General features: G+C 55.2%; 1 protein-coding gene across 6 annotated transcripts; it reads left to right on the forward strand.

Moving 5' to 3' along the window:
* The first annotated feature begins 4,421 nt into the window (after positions 1-4,421).
* CCDC71 (coiled-coil domain containing 71) lies at positions 4,422-13,690 on the forward strand. 6 transcript variants are annotated; one of them, XM_042844217.2, is made up of 2 exons: positions 4,422-4,669; positions 11,156-13,690. In XM_042844217.2, the coding sequence occupies exon 2, from the start codon at positions 11,217-11,219 to the stop codon at positions 12,402-12,404; it is 1,188 nt and encodes a 395-aa protein (XP_042700151.1). In that variant the 5' UTR covers positions 4,422-4,669; positions 11,156-11,216; the 3' UTR covers positions 12,405-13,690. The 6 variants fall into 6 exon arrangements, with proteins under 6 accessions (XP_042700151.1, XP_065408928.1, XP_065408929.1 ...); XM_065552856.1 differs by lacking the exon at positions 4,422-4,669 and adding an exon at positions 5,667-5,759; XM_065552857.1 differs by lacking the exon at positions 4,422-4,669 and adding an exon at positions 5,684-5,759 and having other exon boundaries at positions 11,164-13,690.
* The last annotated feature ends 7,721 nt before the right edge of the window (positions 13,691-21,411 follow it).

The following is a 21,411-nucleotide window of genomic DNA, read 5'->3' on the forward strand; positions in this document are numbered from 1 at the left end:
ATCTAACTTCTCTAAATGTGCTTTCACCTGCTCTGGCTTGCGTTCCTTCCCGCTGGTTAATATTATTGTGTTGAGTATCTGGTCACCATTAACCTCCATCTCTTCTTATGACTTGTCCCTGCCTGCCACCAGGCCATCCCGCTCTCTGCTCCAGCCAGCCTTCTCTCCCCAAGAGAGAGTCAGAAATTTGCTCTCCTTCCCAGTCAGCCCCCACCAGCGCTGGGTTCAGCCCACCCCCGGCTTGACACCTGCTGCAGTTATAGTGGGGCGAGGCGGATTGAGTCCAGGAGCTCTCATTAACCCTTAGCCCCTCTCTTGGGATCATTTGTCAGTCTGGAGAGAGAGATTTTTCTTCACTTTGTTCCCCAAATGGGCAAGTTGTGAGCACCCCCCCCCCATTTCATACCACGTGGGATGTATACGTCGGAGTCCCATGCTAACAGCTGCATTACCACTGCATTTCCGGAGCTTCCTTAAGTGCTTAGCTCCATGATTTCTTACCAGTAGAAGACCTTAACCCCAGCCCAGACCTTCCTGCCACGTGTACATACCAGCATTAGTCCACTTCTTTCTCAGCAGAATGCATCCTGTCTCTGCCGCCCGCACCTAATGCAGGAGCTTCAGTCCTGTGAATGGTCCATGTGTTCGGTTGGTTCCCTGCCATGACAGGCTCTGCAGCTGTTGTCAAAAAGTGAAAAGGACAAGACACCTTGGTCTCTGTCCAACATAGATACACTGCAGTACCAGGAAGCTTTGGGGTGGCCAGGAGCTGACAATGACAAAGACTCCTGTAACGGGGGCCATATGAACTATACATAGATGGATGGATGGATGGATGGATGAGAAGCAGAGGGATTGAAGAGTGAATTGAGGAAAAGTATCTGCCTAGCAATAATGTCACAACATAAAGCTTGAGCCATCCAAGGCTCTGTCTACACTAGCACTTTTGTTGGTCAGGGGTGTGAAAAAAACAACCCCCCTGACCAACCTAAATTTCACAGACAAAGCGCCGCTGAGGACAGTGTTATGTCAGCAGGAGAGCGTCTCCCACCGACATAGCTACTGCCGCTCATTGGGGGTGGTTTAATTATGCTGGCGGGAGAGTTCTCTCTTTGTCAGCATACGGTGGCTACACAGGAGACGTGACGGTGACTCAGCTGCCGCGGTACAGCAGTGTTGCTGTAAGGTCTGTCGTGTACACAGGGTGACCCTAGAAACAGATGACAGATGAAGAAAAAAGCTTTCTGCCTGGGATTGTGCAGCGTAGAGCCAAATACAGGAAATCCAAAGAAATGCTCTTCTCTTACCTCACTTCATGGATTGGCATTGTCCATCTGGATTTCTGCCCCTCACTGCTATGTCTTCTCTTCCTGGATTGCTTTGCTCTGTTTTCTGTATTTAACTGGTCTCAGAGTAGCAGCCGTGTTAGTCTGTATCCGCAAAAAGAACAGGAGGACTTGTGGCACCTTAGAGACTAACACATTTATTTGAGCATAAGCTTTCATGGACTACGGCCCACTTCATCGGTTGCACAGAATGGAACACACAGAAAGATGATATTTATACATACAGAGAACATGAAAAGGCGGAAGTAGCCATACCGACTGTAAGAGGCTAATTAATTAAGATGAGCTATTATCAGCAGGAGAAAAAAAACTTTTGTAGTGATAATCAAGATGGCCCATTTTTGACAGTTGGCAAGAGGTGTGAGGATACTTAACACGGAGAAATAGATTCTATCTGTGTAATGACCCAGCCACTCCCAGTCTCTCTTCAAACCCAAGTTAATGGTATCTAGTTTGCATATTAATTCAAGTTCAGCAGTTTCTCATTGGAGTCTGTTTTTGAAGCTTTTCTGTTGCAAAATTGCCACCTTTAAGTCTGTTACTGAGTGGCCAGAGAGGTTGAAGTGTTCCCCTACTGGTTTTTGAATGTTATGATTCCTGATGTCAGATTTGTATCCATTTATTCTTTTGCGTAGAGACTGTCCAGTTTGGCCAATGTACATGGCAGAGGGGCATTGCTGGCACATGATGGCATATATCACATTGGTAGATGTGCAGGTGAACAAGCCCCTGATGGCGTGGCTGATGTGATTAGGTCCTATGATGGTGTCATTTGGACAGAGTTGGCATCGGGCTTTGTTGCAAGAATAGGTTCCTGGGTTAGTGTTTTTGTTGAGTGGTGTGTGGTTGCTGGTGAGTATTTGCTTCAGGTTGGGGGATTGTCTGTAAGCGAGGACAGGTCTGTCTCCCAAGATCTGTCAGAGTGAGGGATCATCTTTCAGGATAGGTTGTAGATCCTTGATGATGCACTGGAGAGGTTTTAGTTGGGGGCTGTAGGCGATGGCTAGTGGCGTTCTGTTACTTTCTTTGTTGGGCTAGTCTTGTAATAGGTGACTTTTGGGTACTCTTCTGACTCTGTCAGTCTCAGGAAGTCAGTGGTGTCTTGAAGATAGCTGGGAGTGCTGGTAGCGTAGGTCCTGAGGAGAGAGTCCACATAGCCAGACAATCCTGATGTTAGGGTGCCAATGCTTGAGATGATGGGGCGTCCAGGATTTCCAGGTTTATGGCTCTTGGGTAGCAGATAGAATACCCCTGGTCGGGGTTCTAGGGGAGTGTCTGTGCAGATTTGTTCTTGTGCTTTTTCAGGGAGTTTCTTGAGCAGATGGTGCAGTTTCTTTTGGTAACCCTCAGTGGGATCAGAGGATAATGGCCTGTAGAATGTGGTGTTAGACAGCTGCCTAGCAGCCTCTTGTTCATATTCCAACTTATTCATGATGATGACAGCACCTCCTTTGTCAGCCTGTTTGATTATGATGTCAGGGTTGTTCTGGAGGCTGTGACTGGCGTCGTGTTCAGCGTGGCTGAGGTTATGGGGCAAGTGATGCTGCTTTTCCACAATTTCAGCCTGGATTCCCCTTGTACTTCTGGGACCCGCTTGTGTTAGTTCTCTGCACCTAGCCCTTGGTTTGCTCTGGGGAGCACTGAATGCTTTTCTTCCTAGTGTCTCAGAATCCAATGAGCAAGAGGATATTTAGGATGTGGTGCTATGGGGCAGGCTGGGGTGACTTGGAGTGTGAAAGGTCTGAAGTGACATCAGTCAGGAGAAGTTGGGGTTTATCAGGAATGTCGGTGAGGGTCCAAGGGGGTGTCACTGAGACGTGGATACGAGGATACATTGGGAAGTGGAGATTGGGCAGTGAGAGGGTGTGAGGAGGATTGACGAATGAAGGACTGTCATCAGTGGAGTGCCAGGGGATGTGAAGTGGATTATTCATGGGGTGCTGGCAAGGGACAGAAGAGGTCATAGTGCAGGGAGTCAAGGGGAACGACGGGGGACTCTGTGGATGCCATTGGGGAGGATCTCAGGCTTGCAGAGAACATCACTGGGAGGTATTGGATTCATTGAAGGAGGAGGTCAGTGAAGGGATGTGGGGGTCACTGAGGCAAAGGGTTCATCACAACAGTAATGGGGGCTTTATGTGGAGGTCAGAGTGGTGTTAAGGAGGCCATGAGATGGTTGGTGAAGGAGCTGGGGGACGTTCATGGTCTCTCCAAGAGAATGTTTGTGGGGGCCACTGGGAAATGTTCGGGGTTGGTGGGGGTGATGAGTATTTGCTAAGGGATTTTGGGAGTGTTGAGGAGCCAAGTGGAAGGTATCTGGGGGACCTGGTAGGGGGAGTCCCTGGGGGCTGGTGAGGAGTCTAGGGGGACTCCTGGGAGTGTCAGTGGAGGTGCAAGAGCCGGGAACTCCTGGGAGCCATGGCAGAGTGGAAGCTGATGAGGGTTCAGTGCGGGGGTGTTGGGTCAATGGAGAATTAGAGGCCCTATTGTGGGGTCACTGGCAGGGTTATGAGGGCCTACTGAGGTGTCAGCGAGGAACCTGGGGAGAGTGCTGGTGGTCTGGGGGGGTGTCAGGAGGATGTAGATAAATCTCTGATAATTTTCATATGACTTTATATTGTGCCTCTTCATATAACCTTGTGGTGGGTCTACGCGCGTGTGACCTCTGTTTTCATGGGACTTTATATCAAGGCCTAATATAGAAACCTTGTATTGATGAGCCTTGGTATATGGAAACTTTGTATCAAAGCCTCATGTAGAAACTTTGTGTAAAGCCTTGGTCTAATGTTATAAGCCCCTAAGGATAGAGCAAGATAGAAGAAAAATGTCTTTTTGCTAGGAGTAGAACAAGATCTCCCCCCCCCCAACTCCCTTAATCAATTGCCCTGTTGAATGAACGAGGTGTGAATGAGTAAAGGCTTGGAAGGCAGTGCCTCCAGACAGCTGCAACAGTTGGAGAGGGGCTGGGAGCCAGACCCAAGGACAATAAAACTTGTCACGTGGGCTCATTAAAGAAGAGCAGACATACTGATGGCCTCGGGGGTTAGAAGCAAGCACCTTCTTTTGGAAACACCCTCTTTGCAGCATTGGGACAACACCCAGAAGGAAGCAGCACAAAGGACCAATGGACACAAACACAGATTTTGAAGCTGGTACACATTTGCATGAGAGGGAAGCTGCTATAAAAGTGAGGTGTCTTGCAGAGGACCCCGGGTCTCGTCTTGTCAACATGGGAGCATCGATCCGGATCGGCAGAAGCCCGGCTCCACCCCCTCCCCCATCTAACTCACCTGGCCAGTGAAGTTAAGGGGAGCAACTAATTGGTAACAAGAAGACGGAGTGTGTGTGTGTGAGTGTGTGTAATCTTGGCTGTCTGTGAGCTGAGGGGTGAAAACATTATCTATCATATGCATATGATACAGTGTTAATTAATACATGTATTACTAATTAATGTGACGTTTTGCCTTATTCCCCCTGAAAAGATTCTGTGCAGTACTTTAAGTACAACAAGGATTCATGGGGGCCAGGGGGTGGGGGGGTAATGTGGTGAGGGGATCTGGAAGGTCATGGGGTGAAGGGGTCTGGGGGTGTCAGTGGGGCTGTGTGGGGATGGGGATCAAGGGGTTCATGGCTAGTGGAGTCTGGTGGGGTCAGTGAGAGGTCAGGGGTGTTCATTGGGGTGAGGGAATCACGGGGAGGTCTGGGGGAGGCGATCAGAGGGGTCAGTGAGAGGAGACTGGGGGGGCTGAGGGTGGAAGTCTGGGGGGTTTCATGGGTGGGAGGCCGGGGGGGGTCAATGGGGGATCTGGGGGGTTTCATGGGGGGCGAGGGGGTCAGTGGGAGGAGACTGGGGTGGGGGTTGGGGTCAGTGGGAGGAGACTTGGGGGGTCTGGGGAGGAGGTCTGGGGGGGTTCTATGGGTGGGGGGCTGGGGGGATCTGGGGATGGGGGTCTGTGGGTTTCATGGGTGGGGGCAGGGGGGTCATGGGGAGGAGAGTGGGGGGGTCAGTGGGAGGAGACTTGGGGGGTTCATGGGTGGGGGGTCAATGGGGGGTCTGGGGGAGGGGGTTTGGGGGTTTCATGGGTGGGGGATCGGGGGGTTCATGGGTGGGGGCAGGGGGGTCAGTGGGAGGAGACTTGGGGGGTTCATGGGTGGGGGATCTGGGGGGGGTCAATGGGGGTCTGGGGGAGGGGGTTTGGGGGGTTTCATGGGTGGGGGATCTGGGGGGGTCAGTGGGGGGAGGGGGGGTAACATGGGTGGGGGTCAGTGGGAGGAGGGTGGGGGTGGGGGTCGGGGGGCGAGGCAGCAGGCGGGGGGGCCGGAAGCGGAAGCGGACGGCACTTCCGGCGCTCGGCGGGCAGCCATGTTGGAGCGGCGGCGGCGCAGCGGCGGGTGCGGGCTCCGCGGCGGCCGGTAGGTTGGGCCGGGCCCGGGCGGGGGCGCTGCCGGGCTCCGCGCTGCGCCCGCCGGGCCCGAGGGGAGGAGCCGCGCCCGCCTCGCCCCGCCCCACGGCCCCCCGCTCGGCCCCCCCGCCCCGGGCCCCGCCCCCGCTCGGCCCCCCCGCCCCGGGCCCCGCCCTGCCCCATCGCCCCGCCCCATCGCTGCCCCCCCGCCCTGCCCCGGGCCCCGCCCCCCTGCTCTGCCCCATCGCTCCGGGCCCCGCCCCCCCGCTCTGCCCCATTGCCTGCCCCATTGCCAACCCCACTGCCCTGCCCCACCCCCTCAGTTCCCTGCTCTGCCCCATTGCCAGCCCCCCTGCTCCGCCCCCTGCTCCACCGCCCAGTCCGCCTGGCCCCCGCTCTGCCCCATTGCTGGCCCCACTGCCCGCCCCGCCCACATCGTCTGCCCAATCGCCTGGCCCCACTCCACTGCCTGGCCCCGCCCCCTGCTCTGCCCTACTGCCCAGCCCCGTTCCACCACCTAGCCCTGTGTCCTACCCTGCTTTCCCCGTGCTCCTACCCCACTGCCTGGTCCCCCTGTGCTGCCCCACTGTCCCCCACTCTGCCCCACTGCTTGGTCCCACTGCCCGGCCCCCCTACCCCACTCCACCGCCCCCCCTGCCCCGCGGCTCTGGTCATCAGCCCTGCCCCTTAGCTCTTCTGCCAGCCTCAGCCTGCTCCTCCGCTGGCCCTACCCCCCAGCTCTTCCCTCCTGTCCCACTGCCCAGCCCCCCAGCTCCTCCTGCCCGACGGCCGGTCCCACTGCCCAGCCCTGCTCCCCAGTCTCCTATTTGCCCTGCCCTGGGGGCCTCCATCCTCACGCTGTCCCCCAGGGTGCTCTGTTATCCTCAGCATCTGTCTTCTGCCTTCTGTTCCCAAGAGATGCTCAGGCCCCTCCTCCACAGCGCTGGGCCCCCATCCCTCAGAGGGCTCCCCATGCTCCCTGGTCCCCCAGCTCGCTGGGGTAGTCAGGACTTGCCCCCATGTTGTTAGTGACCCATACTCGTGTGTTACGAGAACCAGAGAGTTGGATCTGGGCCTGTAGTGAGACAGGGTGGGCAAGATGCAGTAGATGGGGAGGTCATCTGGGGGGAACGCGGAGCTAGGAGTGGCAGCCTTTCTCCTAGGCGGATGGGCCAGCTTTCAATCCTCCTTCGACACACGTTGTCTGCACCAAACACATCCCACCACCCCTGCAGCCGGAGTCATTCCGGAGTCATTCTGGAGTCGCGTAGTGCTGAGTGGGAGTGGGGGGGCACCAGGGGTCAGGTGTGGTTCTGGGTTCGGGCAGGTCTGGGTGGCTTTTCCTCGGGGGGGGGGTCTATCCCGTGCTGTTGATTCTGTTCATAATGTGAATAATTTCAAGTAGTCATAAAAAGTAGCAAAGAGGCCATGGAAGAAATACAGAGCGGTTCAGTACACCTGTGCAACCCGCCCTGTGCTGCCTCCACCCTCGGGTCAATGAGACTTTATTGGCACAACAAACTCTCCAGGTATTGTCAAAGTGTCTCCAGAATCTGTCTCGGGCAGGTGCGACCTGCCCACTGTGGGGTGTGCACTACACTGTGGGACTAAGCCCCTCTGCCATTTGTCATTATGTTCATTCATGGGTTGCTACATAGTGCCATCCCCATCCTCTGGCTCCTCTCTCCCCACATCGGGCAGTTTTTCCGCATTGCCCTTTGAACAGACGTCTCTTCTGATGCTGGATAATCAGCGGAGAGATTTTTCTCACACTTCATTATATTCTAGACCGGGGTAGGCAACCCATGGCACGTGTGCCGAAGGCGGCACGCGAGCTGATTTTCAGTGGCACTCACACTGCCCGGGTCCTGGCCACTGGTCCGGGGGGCTCTGCATTTTAATTTAATATTAAATGACGCTTCCTAAACATTTTAAAAATCTTATTTACTTTACATACAACAATAGTTTAGTTCTATATTATAGAGTTATAGAAAGAGACCTTCTAAAAACGTTAAAATGTGTGACTGGCACGCGAAACCTTAAATTAGAGTGAATAAATGAAGACTCGGCACCCCACTTCTGAAAGGTTGCCGACCCCTGGCTAGACACTGAGGAGAAAGCCAATCTGTCCCACTGGCTGCACAGTCTCCTCTCTGGGTTCAGACCCTGCTTCCCTCTCAGGGAGCCTCACTGCAGGGTGAGTGCAGCCACTCCCAGCTGGGATCCGCCGGAGCTCACTTGCCTGCTGGTTTTCATTTGTCCTTCCCAGTGGCTTGGGGACTGCTGATGTTTTAGGGCCTGATTAGCTGCTTGAGCACAGTTTGGTTCTGGGTGGGAGTGTTTGCTTCAGCGGCTGGGATACTGAGCCCAGGAAGCGCTGTTCTGTAGCAGTGATTCTCAGCCACTAGACACTCGATGGGTAGGCTGGGTGGAACGGGGCTGCCATGCCTAAACCCCATCTCTCTAACCTGGCTCCTGACTATCCAAAAAGTGGTGCAAATGGCTCAGTTTGAGAAGGTAGAGTCCTTTCCCCCAAGCCCTGGGAGATGGCTGCTATCTGTGCTGATTAGGAATGTGCACCTCACCCTGGGAGGGAAAGTATGCATAGCTGAGCTTTTAATGAGCATGAAATGGCAGGAGAAGCCAAGGGCAAGGAATGGCCTTGCCATAGGGAGGTTTTCAGTTGCTTTCTTTCTGTGCAGATTGTGTCTTTATATATACCCCCTCCATGGCCTTCAGCCACATGACACGGCCTTTCTAAGAAGCCTCTGCTTGCCTCTTCCAAATATCATTGAAGGTTTGAGGAGTTAACTCCTTGCCACGGATCACTCCTGCAGAGTGGCAGATTATTGACTCTGCGGAATCCTCTTTGTTCTGGAATTGTCACACCTTGTGAAGGGTCTGAACCTGTCACTAGGGTTTGTCCTGTTAACACCTTAAATTGCCCCTTTGTGAGTTGGAGGCATTATGTTGATGGCCAAAAGTTATTCTGGTGACTAGGAGTATGGACTTCTGGGTCATTTATCTATAGAATCATAGATTCACCATCCCAGTGGATGCACGCGGCATCACTTGATTTATTGAGGGCATCACCTGGCATGTGGGTGAACAAACTTGGGGTGCAGCAAGAGACAATTTTGTTGATTAAATGTGATACCATTTATATTTTATCAGACAGTCATTTCTTAAACTATACTTTTTTATGAACATAAATATATATTAAAGTAAGAACACTCCTGGTCTGTTTCTGTATTAAAATGGCATTTCAAAAATCCACAGTGAGGTGTGCTGGCCATCTTTGTTCTTGGTGCAGGTTCCAATTCTCAGATGACAATTGAATATTCTGCACCCTGTTCAAATCATGTTAGTGATTCTGCATCCCTCCACCGGCTCCCCATTCTCTAGCCTATCAAACACAAGCTACTTGTCTTCACTTGCCTTCCTGGCCTATCTCCTCCCTCCCTTTCTCCTCTCATTCACTATCAGGATGTCGACCTCCATCTCCCATTGGTCGTGAGGTCAGCCTCCATCGCCTACACACGCTTTCTCCAGCGCTGCCCCTCATGCTTGGGAGGAGCTCCCAATAGCGCCCCCTCCCCCTGAGCTATTTCATCATCCGCCTTCAAAACCCTCCTTAACCTCTCCTTGGCCACGAGACCGACACAAACATTGACAGAGACCACTGCTGATCATACTGACCCATATTGTCTCATTGTTCCCTTGTGCCCCTCGGCTGTCTAAGTCCTTCAGTTGGGTCTCATTTTATAGTTGGGTTAGAAGCTTTTTGGGGAGGGCCCATCTCTCTGGGGCTCCTAGATGCTCTGGTAATAAAAACAATAATTCTGGAAGGAGGTTGCAGCCGTGAGAATACCTATGGAATCTATCTATGAGCTGGTCATTTTTCAGTCATCACCATAACCTGGGTGCTTCCCTCTTTCGTTCTCTAGCTCAGCCCTTGGAATGTCTTTGAAGGGACTGTTTGATAAACACTGAATTCCACTTTCTTACTGGTTCGAGATCTGTCTCAGCAGCTACAGGTGTTCCCAACTCTTCCCATTTTCCCATTTTTGTCAGCCTTGAATTGCCATTTCCAGCCGTAGCATCAGCCCGTTGCGTCCGTGTTGGCTTCAGCCTGCTGGCCTAGTGTCGGCCGACTCCAGTTCCAGCAGAGTGTTCTGCCAGGCTGGCCCTGCGTCCTGGACCCAGCCGTTAGCGCCATTCCCCCAGCGTAGGTAGCTGAGAGCTGCTAAAGGTAATATCTATGCTGGCCCTCAGCCCCGGGTGCGCAAACCTCCAGTGACTTCCATTTCCTGCATCATAGCCGGGTTTCTGTGGTGGTTTCTTGCCTCAGTGAAAAACACGTTTGTATTGTCTTTGCGGAGCGAGCGTCCTTGGGTGAACAAGGGTTTGTGTGACAGCAAATTGCAGCCGCTTGTGTAAACAGGGGAAAGGAAGTAGGAGGAGGGAGGTCATACGGCCTTTGTATACGGCACTAGTGAGAGCACTGCTGGAATAGGGTCCAATTCTGGTGTCCGTACTTCAGAAAAGCTGTTGAAAAACCGGAGCAGAGAATGATCCGAGTGTTGGAAGAAAGGTGGCTTATAATGAGAGACGTAAGGAGCTCAGTCTCTTTAGCTTACTGAAGAAGAGGCTGAGATGGCTTGATCCTGGTCGGTAAGTGCCTATGCAGGGAGAGGATTTCTGTAGCAGAGAGCTCTTTGATCTGGCTGACAAAGAGGCTGCAGGCTGAAGTGTGAGTCTGAAAATAAGGTGCACGTTTTTCAGTGAGGGTGTTTAACCATTGGAACAGCTGCCCTAGCAATTGTGGTGGATTCTCCGTCACATTAGCTTGGCTGTTTTTCTAAAAGAGATGTGGTCTTTTAACCCCAAATGATTAGTCTGGATGCACGAATCACTGGGTGAGGGTCTCTGGCCTGGGTTACACAGGGAGTCAGACTAGATCAGGGATCGGCAACCTTTGGCACGTGGTTCCCCAGGCTAAGCACCCTGGCGGGCTGGGCCGGTTTGTTTACCTGCTGCGTCCGCAGGTTTGGTTGATCGCGGCTCCCACTGGCTGCAGTTCGCCGCTCCAGGCCAATGGGGGGGGCGGGAAGTAGTGGCCAGCAAATCCCTTGTCCCGCACCGCTTCTCACCACCCCCATTGGCCTGGAGCGGCGAACCACGGCCAGTGGGAGCTGCGATCGGCCGAACCTGAGGACGCGGCAGGTAAACAAACTGACCCGGCCCGCCAGGGTGCTTACCCTGGCGAGCCGCATGTCTAAGGTTGCCGATCCCTGGACTAGATGGTCACTGGCATTAAGATCTCAGAGGTTCTCGGTAGCCTTCCCTTAGAAGCCTGGAGATTGGTGTTTGGGTTGTGCTAACTGTCTTTTCTTTCCCTTTGAGGTGTCCAGCGTTGGTTTTCAAGGAATTTGGACCTATTGGAAGCTCCTACTACCCTAATGCCATGAAGATTGAGGTGAACAATGTGGAAGAAAAAGCTGTCCATTCTTGGTCAAGAATCTCTTCGGCAGGACAAAAAGCCCTGGAGGAAGCCCTCAGAGTCTTCAACCCCATGTCCAAGGACCTTTCAGATACCGAAACCCAGCTGGTGGCCTTTCTCCAAGGCCTCAAGGAGGAAGGCTACCAGCCCACCGTCTTAAGGAGCAAGGATGTTTATGGGTACAGCTCCTGCACGGCGGATACTCCCAGCCAGACACAAGAGAGCACACGAGACGATTCAGACACAGGTGCTGCTGTCTCTGACTGTACGAAAGCTCCGGTTAGAAGCCCTGCCGTGACAGCCGAGGTGCCTGGGACACTCGCGGAGGTTTCGGTCAGCTCTCCTAGCGTTCGCACCAAGCCTGTCTCTAAAGGGAGTGCCACAAACCTGCTGCTCAACTCCTTGAAAGAGACCCGGTCAGGCACATCGAAGGCCTCAGCAATGGGCTTCCCAGCTAATATGTACCCTGACGTGTATCCAGCCATGAGACTCTCTGTCGTTCTGGAAGCCTTGGTCCCACTGGAAGCCACAGCATCCTGTTTGGAGTCCAAATACAAACAGGGGCATCTTGGAATCTCCCCCTCAGACCTGAAGCTTCTCAAGGCATCGGGTGCCTCGAGGCAGAACACTAAGCTGCCCTCGGGGCAGTTCGACCCCAAAGGCTATAAACACGTAGTTAAGAAAGCGCCAGATTCTTCCGCTCTAGCTGTAACGCTTCTGAAGGGAACGAAAGGTGGGGTGCTAAAGGAGAGTAATGGTTGCAAAGCATCTGGAATCCTGAATGGGAGGATTCCAGGCAGCTCATCTCAGTGTTGCAGTGGGGGGTCACAGGCCAAGGCCTTTAAAAGTAAAGCCAAGGAAGTTCCGGTGGGGAGAACTGACTGGAAAGACAGCAGTAGTCAGGAGACAGTTGGGCAGAAAAGGAAAAGAGCCGAGGAGGTGAAAGAAGCACCACAGAAAAAGAAGAAAAATATCATGACTAAACCTGAACTAAGTCAGAGCACTTTGAACCTGCTGAGATCCCGGGCCATTAAGGTGGACGGCTCGTCGTCAGACGATGAAGTGAGGAGGAGAGCACAGAAGATCCTTAGGGTTAACCTGTCCCCTGTGATCAGAATCCAGCCATGGTCCCCCTCTCACAGTGTCCCCTGAGTTCCTTCCTTTTGTCACTTTTCTCTTCAATACAGAAGTGTGAACCAGCTGCCAGGCTGTGGAGATGTGTAAGAGCCACTTTCATTCTCTAGTGTCCGGCAACAGGATCACAGCCGGTACCTGCAGACTTTGGGCAGCTTGCTCCACGGCTGTTGCTGGCTGCCCGGCAACATTCTGCAGAGTTGGACTGCGCGAGGACAAAACCGTGTTTAGAAATACAGGACAACGACTCCCAGCCCCCGTGGTGAGCTGAGCGAAGCCAGGTGCTAGTGTCTGTGCTGTGCTTTTCCGAACGTGCTGGAGCACATGTCTGTGCAGTGGGGAGCGCGTGACTTTCTCCTGACGTTCATGCACTGTGATATTTTGCTCTTTTTCAAGCTGTACGTTTCTTGGTTTTATTTTGATCAAATTTTATAACTTTATTCTATATCTATATATCTACACACACACAATGCCCTGGCACTGTCTGAAGACACGTCTCCTCCGCCGCTCTGGAGCTGGGTTCGCCCTTCAGTCAGTCTTTTGTCGAAAGGTGCGGGGTTTCTTTCCCATCGTCAGTGTTGTTACCTGTCTGTTCTGGGCTCTTTTGAGAAGCTCAGAAGCAGGCAGAGTTCTAGCCACATGTTTGTCTCTGGAAACACCATGCCGGATGGAGACTTACCAGCTCGTAGCTGAGTTTAGGTCTATCCTGTTCAGGGGACCTCGGCAAAGAAAATGGAAAGTAGGGGAGGGCTGATTGGGCTGTTAGCTCTGACGCTCTCTGGGTGCTGCCCCCTTTCGCTATTAGCACAAATGCTAAATGCTTCCTGTGGGTTTGCTTCCAAAGAGCGCCGGGGGAAAGGTGCTGTCATGCCCCGCCCGTTAACTTAAGAAATGAATTTGTGGCTGGTTGTCGACCCAAGATCTGGGGCTGCCAATCAGCGGATACTTAATATTTCCTGGCCAGACCGTCATCACTTGAGTGCTGCTGAACATTCCAGTGACTTGCGGGTTAGGTCGAGAACTCGCCCACTGTGATTCTGAATGTATCGAGTGTTGCTAACGTGCTGCTGGCTCCAGGGGAATGTGTATGGATGAGAACCAGAGCACAGCACCAGCAGGTTCATCAAACGAGTTTCCAGCCCTTTTTTTAACATTTCAGGAGAAGAAGGTATTCGTTTCTGGGGAGTGGTTTGCGCGGGGTTAAGCCACTGTATATTTATTTCTCATCCTGGATTTCAGATTTGCCAGCTCTTCTGGGATTTTAGGGTGATGATCTGCTGCAGGGTATAAAATCTTTCTCTGCTTAGCGTCTCCGTGCTCAGTTCTATGTTCAGGGGAGCAGGAGAAGACAAGGGGTAGGTGCCTCCTTCCCTCCTCACTGGGAGAGTCTGGCAGGTACAGGCTGGGAATATGCCTATCTCACTTGCAGTTACGGTGCTGGGTGTGATCTGAAGGCAGAGCCTTCACTGGTTACGGTTGGTTCTGCCTTCTGCTGTTGGAAGGGAATTGCCAATTGCATGTGAACTATTGTAAAATTCCGACTGTCAGTGCTGGATGGGGCGTGACCATCGCCCTGCACAGAGAGACAGCCTTCGTCATCTCGTACTTGACTAACAGGGACTCTCAATCTAGAGACCATGAAAACAGAAAGGGACATTTCCCCCCCTTCTCCAGAGGAGAGTCAATCCAAAGTGCTGAGGCTGTTTGTGGGAGGTCTCTCGTTACCGGGATGCCCTGTTTTGTTAACACACAAGCACACCAGAAGGTCGCACACTTTGTTGCATGCATGGACGAGCTGTGCGTCCAATGAGGGAGCAGCATATTAAGCTATTGCCTGTAATGCACAGGCAGCAGCGGGGGGGGGAGAGGGGGGCAGAGAAGCTCCTCTCCCTGCAGCACCAGCTGGACCCCGGGGCCTGACTTCCCTTTCCCTTACACCGGTGAAATCAGGTTTTTCCAGGTCCCCCAACCCACAGCCTTCTGCCAGCTGATGCCTAGAGCATCCTCTGGACTGTTGGGATGGGTCGGCTCTGGGGTGCCGGAGCAGTGCCTCCACGTGCTGCGTGTTCCAGGGGATTCAGCCACCACAGGCCATGGCATGCAATGTCCCACCTGGCGTCGGCTGGCTCTGCTAACCTGCTCTTCCCCACTTCACACGGCGGCTCCTAGCTGTTGCTTCCTTGGAAAGCAAGCACCCTCCATACAGTATCTGGCCAATCTGTGGAGCACCATTCAAGAGGGCGCAGCTGCCCCCCGAGCTCCACAGCAGTCGCGCTATCGGGAGTTGCTAGCTGCTAATGCCATCGCTGGCCAGGTGCTCACCCCGCCATAGGACGTGCCCTTCAGTGGCTGCCCCGGGCTGGGTATAGGATGGAAATGTTTCCTTTTCACTCTTTGTTTTCACAGCCCTCGTGTTTTAATTTTGCAAAGTGTTCCCATTGCAGGAGTGGCACTGGGTGAGCGGGGGCTGTTTGATCACTCCTCTCCCATTTTCCTCCCTTCCCTCTGCTCGGCCCCTTCCCTGTGTTTCATGCAGGCTGGGGAATAGCCTGCCCTCCAGTGGATCTTCCCAGTCTCGAGAGGGCTCAGAGCTCCAGCCAGTTGGGAGCGCTCTGTTCCTCCTCCTCTCCTCTCTACAGGCACTGCAGCATTCTCTCCTGTTCTGGCCACGGCAGTGCATTGCCCGGCTTCGCTCGTCATGCAGCTTCTCGGAGCCTGCGGCGGCGAGTCCAGCTCCCATTGAAGCCAGTGAGAAATGCACCTGCTCATACCCAGGGCTGAATCCAGGCCTAGGTCTCTTCCTTCGGCGTATGCTGAGCCTCTCCAGAGAGGTGAGCAGCTGTGGCTGCCCCCGGGTGCGTTACCCCCTGCAGCACTCTGCTGCCTGCCTCCCCACCTCGCTCCCGAAAGCTTTGCCGTGTCCCTGAGGCGGCTCACGCTTCTCTCCCCCTGCGACTGCACACGTCAAATGGGGCTTGTTGCCTTCGCACTGCTGGGCCTCCCCGCTCGTCACTTCAGAGTTCCTATAGCCTGTGGAAAAGGGGGGGTCCACCCAGGTTCTCCTGCAAGGGGTGGGGGCGGTGGGATGTGGCGGCCCGGTTCCTGGACAGCTGGAAGCCGCTGTGGCTCTCCGCTTGGTTGGTCGGTCGAGTGTGCGTGAGGTTGTGTGTGTCCGCGATAGGCACGGCAATACATTCTTCCTGCCCAGAATCCCGCAGAGCAGGTGTCTGAGCTAGCAAGGGTCGTGGGCAGAGCTGGCAGTGCAGTGGGGCGCTCAGGGGTTTGGTCCAGTGCAGGTGGGGAATGCAGATACCCCACTCGCAAACCCCTTCCCCTTCATTGTTTCAAGGGGGGCTGCAGGCAGCCCTTGGAGCCCTGCTGGAGAGAATCCAGCTCCATGCCACGTGTTGTTGTGCTAGCCCCTGGAGACCCGTCAGCCACGGAGCCCCATTGTGAGGGTGCTGCACAGACAGTGCTGGAGTTGAGGGTATGGGCCCTTCCCTCCCACCATCGCTCAGGAGAGGAGACGCGGCCTTTCAGGGCTGCGTGCTGTGCCCTTTCCTGCCCGTCGGGGCTGGGTTGGCACAGAGGTGTAAGGGCCTGCAGGATCGTTCTTTACTGATTGACTGGCATTTCGGGCAGCCACAGGGCCGTATCAGGAACCGATCCAGTAAGTGCTGAAAGTGTTACACTGCAGTGCTCTGCACGCAGGTGGTTTTCAGTCTGCTTTTGTGTAGATCACCCAAGTGCCTAGTCTGGCGGTGCTGTTCCTGGGCACATTCAGAGCCACGCTCAGCAGTGCTTGTCCTGTGTGGATTAATGCTCCTGTCGTTCGAATGAGGGCTGCCGAGGGCTGTACTTAACCACCTTCCTGGGGAATCATGTCCATTTTTACTTACCTGCCAGGAGTCCGTTTGTGTTTCACCTGCCTGAGTTGGCTGCACCAGTAACAAGTGACCCGGGGTAGCGGCCCCTGCACTTCCTTCTGTGTGTTAGCGAGGCCAGCCGTTCTCGCAGGGAAAGCAGCATGTGTCTGCGCGGGTCCGTGAAAGGAGGGGAGGGTCTGATTGTCAGATGTTTGGTTGAAAATCTGCTGTTAATGAGTAGACGTGAAATTTGAACGCAGACCTGTGTTGTGACCACGCTGCATCTTCCTGCCTCTCATTTCAGTAAGAGGAATTTCTCCTTTGCTTCCTCTCTGCAAACCGTGTTGTACAGTGTCGCGGGCAGAGACCTGCTGAGTGCTCCACCCCAGAGGTGGCTGCAGGAGTACCCCAGTATGTGATCTCTAGAGCACTTTGCTGCAGAAACCGAAGGGATGATTTTGTACGTATTTAAATGGTATAGCCCCCCTCCCCCCGTAGCACGCCTGTCCTGCTCCTGTGGGTGTCAGAGGGCAGGCGTATGTCCGTGGTGAGCACTAGCAGAGTGCGTGTGAATGGTCGCTGTCTGAGCGCTTCTCGGAACAGGCCCTGGATGAAGGTGACACTTCAGGCTGGATTGATGTGTCATTGCCCTAAGTTCCAGGATGTGCTGACGTGGGTGCACTGCCCAGCTCGGCTCCACACCCCCCCTCAGTGCTGCCTCCCTGGAGAGATCTTGCCTAGGTACAAATCCAGCCTCTTACGTGCAGTTGTTTGGCTGGGTTTCTGGTTCTTCCCGGCGGGCCCCTTCCGTTGGTCTGGTTTATCTCAGCAACAGCACTGGCTCTGTGGCAGAGCTGCTGGGTGCCGTGCCGTGCCCGGAGCGAAGTAAATCGTGGCCCCAGGGAAATGAGTTTGAGTGCACCCCAGGGAAGGCAGTGGGGGAAGCAGCGTGGGCCAGTGTTAGCTGCGTGGTTTAAACAGAACTAAGCATTGCCGGGGGGGGGCTCTGCATTCCCTCTGCAGCACTCCGCACCTTCAGTCGCACAGTGCTCGAGAGGCGTCTCCCCGGCCCAGCCTGGGGGAGACCCTGTGCGTAGTTGTCTGAGTATAGACCTAAGCAGCATTGTGGGGTGTGAGGGTCTGGTCCAGGAGCTGTGCCGACCAGCAGAGCTGCCCAGTTGAAATCTAGTCAGTGTGAGTCCTGTGCCCTGTTTCCCACCACAGGCTCCTGCTTTAGTGCTCTCTCTCGCCAGCGGGTGTGTGAAACCCCTCCGAATAGGGAGACAGACGCTGCCTGTACACCCAGTGCAGCCACATGCACACAGGGCCTGCCTTGGGAGAGGAGGATGTTCTCTCTCTCTGTAGCACTGGGGGGGAACTCCATGCACAAGCATGAGTTTCTGGCAGAGCTGACGAGTGGGGATGTATTCCGTGCCAGGCTGCTTTGGGCACCTGCAGTTTATTTCCTGGAGAAGTGAGTGTATTCGTTGTGCAGGATTTAAAGTGATGCTGATGTTTGGAACCCCTGTGGTCTGGGGGGCATCTTCCAGCAGCTAGAGACAGTGCCCTATGGCAGATTGTCCCCTGCCCCCACTGCTCCTCTTCCCCTTGGGTGCGCCCTGTGTCTTGCTAAGCTGTGCTGGACGGGTCCGAGGGGCCAGATCGCTCCCCCGGGCTGTGACGACTGGTGAGGGAGTGAGGGGCTGACAGTGCGGTGCCCCTAGGAGCTGCTCAGCCTTGGGCAGGCAAAGCACCAAGCTCTGGGTCCGTGTGTGTAACAGCAGCTTACAAAGCTGGCACCCTGGCCCTGAGCTCAGCTAGCGCAGCTCCCTTGCTGCCGAGAGGGAGGCCCCTCCGGCTGGTGCAAAAGCAAGGAGCTGGGATTAAGGGAACCCAAAGAAGCCGGTTATGTGTGTCTGCCAGCGTGTGCGACTGGGGGATTGAGCTCAGTGAAGGCTATTGTGACGCACCAGAGAGCTCCCAAATGCAAAGCCCTCTCCAGACAGCTTTCCCTTGAGTCGATCGGGCCCCGTGGGCCCCGGGCACTGCGCTGTGTGGCATTGCTCAGCCTTTGGGGTCCGTCCTCACTTGCTTTGCGGCGGCTCTGCCGTGCTCACGGCCCAGAGCCCTGCCCAGGCGCTGCCGATCTACAGCACTAGACGGAGGAGCGCGTCTCGTCCCAGCGTGAGCATCCGAAGGAAGTTCCCCTAAGGCGGCAATTAGCCCTTGCCCTGAGGAGTCCCTTAAAGGCCTTATTATCCCCTGGCTTATCCCTCTTGTGGTGTCTTAATGATCCCATTCAGTTCCTGTAGCTGCGCACAGGTCTCCGCAGAGGGCGTCTGGGGCCTTCCCCAGAGGCAAAGCCAGGCGCGCAGTGCTGCAGTGATGTGCCAACAGCCATGCTCCTAACCACCCCTCCCCGCTCCTGGGAGCACACAGGGCACTTGGAAATACACCTCCTGCCACAGCACGCAAGGGATGTCGGTGCAGTTAGTGTCTGGAGAGACCCTGGCATCCTCTCTGCGATGGGCACTATTCACAGAGCCGGGGGATAGCAGCCAGTCTGTGTGGGACCGCGTGAGCCCTGGACCTGTCCATCATTGCTGCAGCGGGACTGGCCTGCTTCTGCTTGGACTGGAGCCACCAGCTTTGCCACGGATCTTCTCTTTGGTGTGAATCCAGGCCAGCCCCATACCAGCAGAGCGCTAGTCCCCAGAGCCAGCGGGCCATTTCCTACCAGCGGGTTTTTGTGCCGGGCCTGCCGCCCCTGTTGTCAGCCTGGGAACGGGATCGCCTGCAGGAGGGAACACAACTGGTGCCCCTGGGCTGGGAGTGAAGTTTGTGTGCAGCGCGGTCAGTGGTGGAGGTTCGCCAGGCGGGCGGGCGGTGCCCCACGTGCTGTGTATGTTCGGACGCCGCTGTTCAGCGAAGGGCAGTGGTAGTGTTGTCCCACTCTTACGAGGAAACAGGCCAGAACCAAACTGTCTCTTTCTCTTAAGTGAAGTGAATTTTTTGTTATGAAATGCGAGCAGGCGATCTGGCCCTGCCGTCCGTCAGTAAAATGGTGCTTCAGAACCCAGCCAGCTGCGTCCGGCTCCTCTTTGGGCCCTTCCGCACCCTTGGCCAGGCTGCCGCTGTTGGTGCTAATGACAATCACACATTGTCAAGTGAATGGGGCAGAGCCTCAGGTGTGACTGGCTGCTGCACGGGGCTGGATTCTCTAAAACTCAGCATTACAAGCCCTGCTCCCCCGTCCTGCCTCTCCTTCGCACCCTGCAGCAGCGTCAGCCAGTCCAACTCCATGCACCCAAACAAACACAGCATCGTGTCCCGGCGTCCCCAACAGCTCACTAACGTTTTCCTCTCTTGCAGCGACCATGAAGGCCTGAGGTGCCTGGCTGGGCAGGCCCAGCTGTCCAGGAGATGCTGGCCGGGAATGACTCTGCAAGGGAAGTGCTGTAGTGTCCCTGTCCTGCCAGCAAACCAGGCGTGGCAGGTGCAGGAGCCAGGGAAGGACACTAGGGCTTCCCGTATCCCTCTCCCTGGCAGTTAGACGCTGCTCCCCAGGGCAGGAGCTGGGAGGTGCGGTGCCATGCAGGGCTTGTCTGTGTGCCTTCCTCCACCTGTTCAGCTTCCGGCACTGGACACCAGCTCTGCCTCTGTCATCCACTGTGCAAACGCCCTGAGCACCTCTAAAAGGGGGTGGGGGAGGTGCTCCCCCTTGGCTTCCCTGGGAGCAGCGGGGTTGGAACTCGGGTGCCTGTATGTGGAATGAAAACTTGGCCTGGGCATGCATTGTTCTCATTGCCTCTTTGCTTCGCTCTGTGTCCCTGGGGTTGGGGTGACGCCCTGGTCTCTCCAGCGCCCCACACCCAGAGCCTGCTCCCTGCGCAGGGGCTGCTGACTACGCGGTGGGCTCTGGTAATGCTTTGAACTTGGAGAACCATTCAGGCAAGCACCGAAAATGGCTTCACAGATGTTCTTCTGCTCACGTTTCCTGGCAGGTCCCAAGGATGGGGGAACCGGCTGTGAGAGAGGAAAACGGGCCCAGTCTTTTCAGTCTCTCTTGGTACGGGAGTTTCTCCTGGCCCCTGGTCATTCCCACCACCCGCCTCTCCTCTCTGTGGTTTGAGGGGGGTGACCAGCCCTGGCATCCCAGGGGAGGGTTTGCTGCTGTATAACATCATACTCCCCAGCCTCGCTTATGCGTTTCAGCCCTTTGTTCGTGTCTCTGACAGCCGCTGCCCAGCGAGCAGAGGTTGCACTGACCTCGAGCCCTGGGCCCGGGTGGTTGGTTAGTTCCAGGCAGCAGTGTCCCCTGGGCACAGCACCTTGCCTTCGTCAGCACTGAATTTCATCTGCCGGGCTCTTGCCCGGACGCCTAGCAGAAGGGGCCTGCTCCTGACTGGGGCAGAATTTTCAAAGCTGGAGGCCCTGGCTGGTGTAGACGTACCCATTCCTGAGCCTGTGCATTTGGATAGTGTGTGTGTCACGGAGTCCCCGGGCGATGCTCTGGAACTGCTCCCCACAAAGCCAGTCAGGACTTTGGGGAGCCTCCTCTCCCTCGGAGCAGACTGTCTTCAGGGCAAGGAGCTCACACGGCTTCACCTCCTGGGTCTCTCCTGGGAGCATTCAGCATCTGCCCCTCCGTGCGCTTCCCACAGTGAGTCCGCCCAGGCGGGGTCCTGGGGAAGCCAGAGGGTCCTGCCCCCCAACTCCGCAGTCAGACGTGACTCTCAGCCAGCCAGTAACACAGAGGTTTATTAGATGACAGGAACACGGTCTACACAGAGCTTGTAGGTACAGCGGCGAATGGGACCCCTCGGCCAGGTCCATTCTGGGGTTCAGAGAGCCAGACACCCCCGTCTGCCCTCACTCCCCGTCCCCAGCCAGCCCCAAACTGAAACCCCCTCCAGCCCCTCGTCTCTGCTGAGTTCCTTTACCGGGCCAGGAGGTCACCTGACCTCTTTGTTCTCCCACACCTTTAGCACCCCCTTGCAGGGGGAAGGGCCTGGCCATTAGTTGCCAGGCAACAGAGTGTCGGCCGGAAACTGAGGCACCCACCCAGTATTCAGAGGAAACGTTAAGACCAGTCCCACTTGGTCACAGTGTGCAAACCAGGAACCAGCCACATGTGAGCAGCGAGGTGCCAGGTACGG

Source organism: Chrysemys picta, chromosome 7 (genome assembly GCF_011386835.1).
Source record: "Chrysemys picta bellii isolate R12L10 chromosome 7, ASM1138683v2, whole genome shotgun sequence".
Lineage (NCBI taxonomy): Eukaryota > Metazoa > Chordata > Testudines > Emydidae > Chrysemys > Chrysemys picta.